Source organism: Sceloporus undulatus, chromosome 3 (assembly GCF_019175285.1).
Source record: "Sceloporus undulatus isolate JIND9_A2432 ecotype Alabama chromosome 3, SceUnd_v1.1, whole genome shotgun sequence".
In the NCBI taxonomy this organism is placed as follows: domain Eukaryota; kingdom Metazoa; phylum Chordata; class Lepidosauria; order Squamata; family Phrynosomatidae; genus Sceloporus; species Sceloporus undulatus.
In genome coordinates, this window is record NC_056524.1 from 34,232,998 (window position 1) to 34,236,886 (window position 3,889).

Here is a 3,889-nt window from a genome sequence, read left to right on the forward strand (position 1 = left end):
ATTATTATTATTATTATTATTATTATTATTATTATTATTATTATTATTATAGTTTATTTCTATAGCACTGTAAATGTACACAGAGCTGTACATACAGATAATCAACAATAAAAATATAAAACCTGCCAATGGCTACAATCTACAAAATACATATAAACAATGAGTAGTAATATAAAATAGAATTAGTTAAAAAACAGGCAACAATTAAAACATCAACGTCCACTATCTAATCAAATATCAGATAAATATTCACACAGTGCCTGGGAACGCTTCCTTGCACAATAATAATAATACAATGATAAAATACATTGCACAAATAAAATTCAATACAACTCTGATAAATTCATACAATATAAATAAACCCCCTCCCCTCCCTCTCATTATTTCAATAATGAAATATAAAATAAATTGTAAAATTCATTAATTAAAAACAAGACAGGAAGAAGCGGGTGTGTTAGATAACCAATAGGGAGCGATCAAAATGATGGCCAATATCAGTGGGGTGACTGAGTGTATTATTCAGGGAAGGCTTGCTGGAAGAGATCCGTTTTGATGGCCTTTTTAAAGCCATCAAGTGTAGGGATCTCCTCCGACAGATGTTCTAGCTCTTCTTCAGCATAGACAATGGTTAGAAATGTTGTGGACTACAGCCCAACAGTACTTGAAAGGACACATTTTCCCACCCCTATCTTAAAGTTTGTTAAGTGTATACTTCATAGGCAAGTCAAGAAAAAAGATTAGGAAGAACTTCTTTATTGTAAGACCTGCTTGACAGTGGAATATATTGCCTTGGAGGATGGTGAATTCTTCTTTGGAAGTCTTTAAACAGAGTTTGGATGGACATCCTTCAGGAGTATTTTACTTGTGTAAAACCCCCTTGCAAGTGGTTGGATTACATGGCCCTTGCTGCCTGAATATTCTATGAAGACTACTTTATACAAGTAGTCTTTATCAGATGCATCTGTATTTTCCATATAAATTCCTGAAGGAATAATTGTTTTTCCATATGCATACCTTGTTCAGTTGCATGATGATGATGATGATGATGATGATGATGATGATGATGATATGCTGATTAAATTAATATATACCTGAAGATACATGTATCAAATATTTTGGGGAATTTACCTGTTTTCCATCCTCAAGAGAAGAACGCTAAAGTTCATTTACTTCAGGAAAATGAAAAATTATTGAAAAGGAAAAAAAACCCACCTTTTTTCTCTTTGTAGGTATATGTATAATAATATAGGCCTCTTATCTATAGAATGCTGCTTATCTTCAAACTTGCTTTTGGCAGATGGTTGTAAAAACCTTCATGGATATGGACCAGGACTCTGAAGAAGAAAAGGAGCTGTATTTAAATCTTGCTTTACATCTTGCTTCCGATTTCTTTCTAAAACATCCTGATAAAGATGTGCGCTTGCTTGTAGCGTGTTGTCTTGCTGATATTTTTAGAATATATGCTCCTGAAGCACCATATACTTCACCAGATAAACTTAAGGTAAGGTTGTGTGATTTTATCTTTTCTGTGAGCATGAGTGATGCTATTTTATATTATCCTCAAAAGAAATAAAACAAGTACAGTGGGTACTTGTTATCTGCTGGGGTTTGGTTCCAGGACCTCTGTGGATAACAAAATCCGTGGATGGTCAAGTCCCATTAATGATAATGGCATAGCAAAATTGTGTCCTTTATATAAAATGGAAAATCAATGTTTGCTATTTTGAATTTACAATCTTTGGGGAATATTTTCAAGCCATCAATGCTCGAATCCGTGGATAAAAATAAATCTGTGGATAAGAAGGGCTGACTGTAATTTAAGTAATTCAGGCTTCTCACTTGTATGTGAATCTGAATGTTTTATGTTTTTCAGTTGTAGATGCTACATTAAGGTAGGCACACTGTAGTCTTGTTGGAACTACATTTCTTTTTACTAGAAGCCAGAGAATCAAGAGCTAGATACAAGTGCAAAAGACACACTTAGGCTGTGTCTGCATGGTAGAAATAATCCAGTTTGACACTACTTTTAACTGCCATGTCTCAGTGCTCTGAGATTCTGGGAACTATAGTTTGTTGTGATCCCTTTCACATGTATTGTCAAGCCAGGCATTCTCTGTCTGTGCATTTCATTTTTTCTGCCTGATTGTAGTACCTTACATTTATTCCTTTTGAAATTCATTTTCTCAGTTTTGGCCCAGCTCTCTAATCTCTTACAGTCATTTTGGATTCTGATTCTGTCCTCTGGGGTATTAGCTTCCCTCCTAATTTGTCATCACTGCAAATTTGATAAGCATACCCTCTATTCCATCATCCAGTCTGACTGTTCTCAGACATATTGTTTTAAATTACTTCTTTTCTCCAGTAAGTGCTTTTGCCTCTTTATCTTTGTATGTATTCAATGAACCTTAATTTTCTGATAGAATTCAAGACATGGTAGTTTCCAGCAAAATGTTTCTGTGTTCTGTAAGGTCCCTACCTTATTGATACTATGGAGTGTGTGGGGGAACACAGAGCTGAAAGAAGGACTGAGCAAAGGAGGTGCGACTGAATATTTTTGGGCATGCAGAGTAGATCATACACTAACCTTACTTCAGTCTCACTTTCTGTTACATTGATCTACTTTGCCCACTTGGATGGCTAAGGGAGGATATCATTTGTTGCAGATGGAAAGCCACCTAGTGGCTGTATCTGCAAAAAGTATAAAGTGCCCTTTTAAAAATGCATTCTCTATAATTGTGATACTATGATTTCATTTTCTAGAGACAAGCATAGTAGTAACAAAAGCTGTAGCACAATGCATTTTTAGTAACAAAGGCCATTCTAGTTAAAAAGAACTGATGGTAAGAGCTGTTTGTCAATGGATTATGCCTCCTCAGATAGTGGTAGAGTCCCCTTCTTTAGAGGTTTTTAAACACAGCCTGGATGATCATCTATCAGAAGTGTTTTGATTGTGTATTCCTGCATGATAGGGGATTGCACAGGATGGCCCCTATGGTCTCTACCAACTCTATGATTCTAATACGCTTAGATTAGTTAACATGAATTGATTTTATTCCTCTTCAGCAGACTCAAGACAAAATGGCTAGTTACTCAGTGGTCAGGGAGACCATGTCTTGGTTCTTTTAGTAGATGGTAGATGCATATATGATAGTGCTTAAAAGGACTGATGTGATATCTGATAATTAATTACAAAGTTATCTGATGCCTTCAACTCTGAAAAAGGTTGGACTGGTATATTTTACAATTTAGAAATAAATCAAAACAGATTTTGCTAATTTTTTTCATTAGGTGTAAGCAGCTGCCTATCAAGGAGTATGTTAGAAATGTATAAGTGGGTGGTGCTTGCTTGCAACTAGTTTTTTGAATTTCCAAAATGAAATTAAGGGCCCATACAGACAGGCCAAAATAAAGCTGCTTCGGGTCACTTTGGAGGTATGCTGTTTAAATAATGTATGCGTCCTAAGAGTCTAGAAGCCATGCCAAAGCCACGCTCTAGTCCTAAGCCCAAAGCAGCTTTATTTTGGCCTGTCTGTATGGGCCCTAAGTTTATGAATGTATCACTGCCATTGGATTTTCTTAAGTGCTGCTTTGGTGATATGTTGCATGAGTTCATGTTTAGACTATCCTGTTCAGGGCAGCGTTCCCAGGCATTGCATAATTGTCACTTGCTATTTGATGTTCTTTTGTTGTCTGTTTTATTGAATCATTTCCTGTATTGCTATGTATTTTATATGTATTATCCTACTATAGAAGCCCCTTCCCCTCCACCACTCCCTTCTCCTTTTGTGTTGTGTCTTTTTAGATTGTAAGCCTGAGGGCAGGGAACCGTCCAAGTAAAAAGATTGTATGTACAGCGCTGTGTAAATTTACAGCGCTTTATAAATAAAGG

The 3,889-nt window shown here is 35.9% G+C and overlaps 1 protein-coding gene across 1 annotated transcript in view; it reads left to right on the forward strand.

Moving 5' to 3' along the window:
• Positions 1-3,889, forward strand: part of PDS5B (PDS5 cohesin associated factor B) — a 136,081-nt gene that overhangs the window by 36,840 nt on the left and 95,352 nt on the right. Inside the window, 1 exon segment of the mRNA XM_042457262.1 lies at positions 1,298-1,501. Within this exon segment, the coding sequence (XP_042313196.1) occupies positions 1,298-1,501 (204 nt within the window).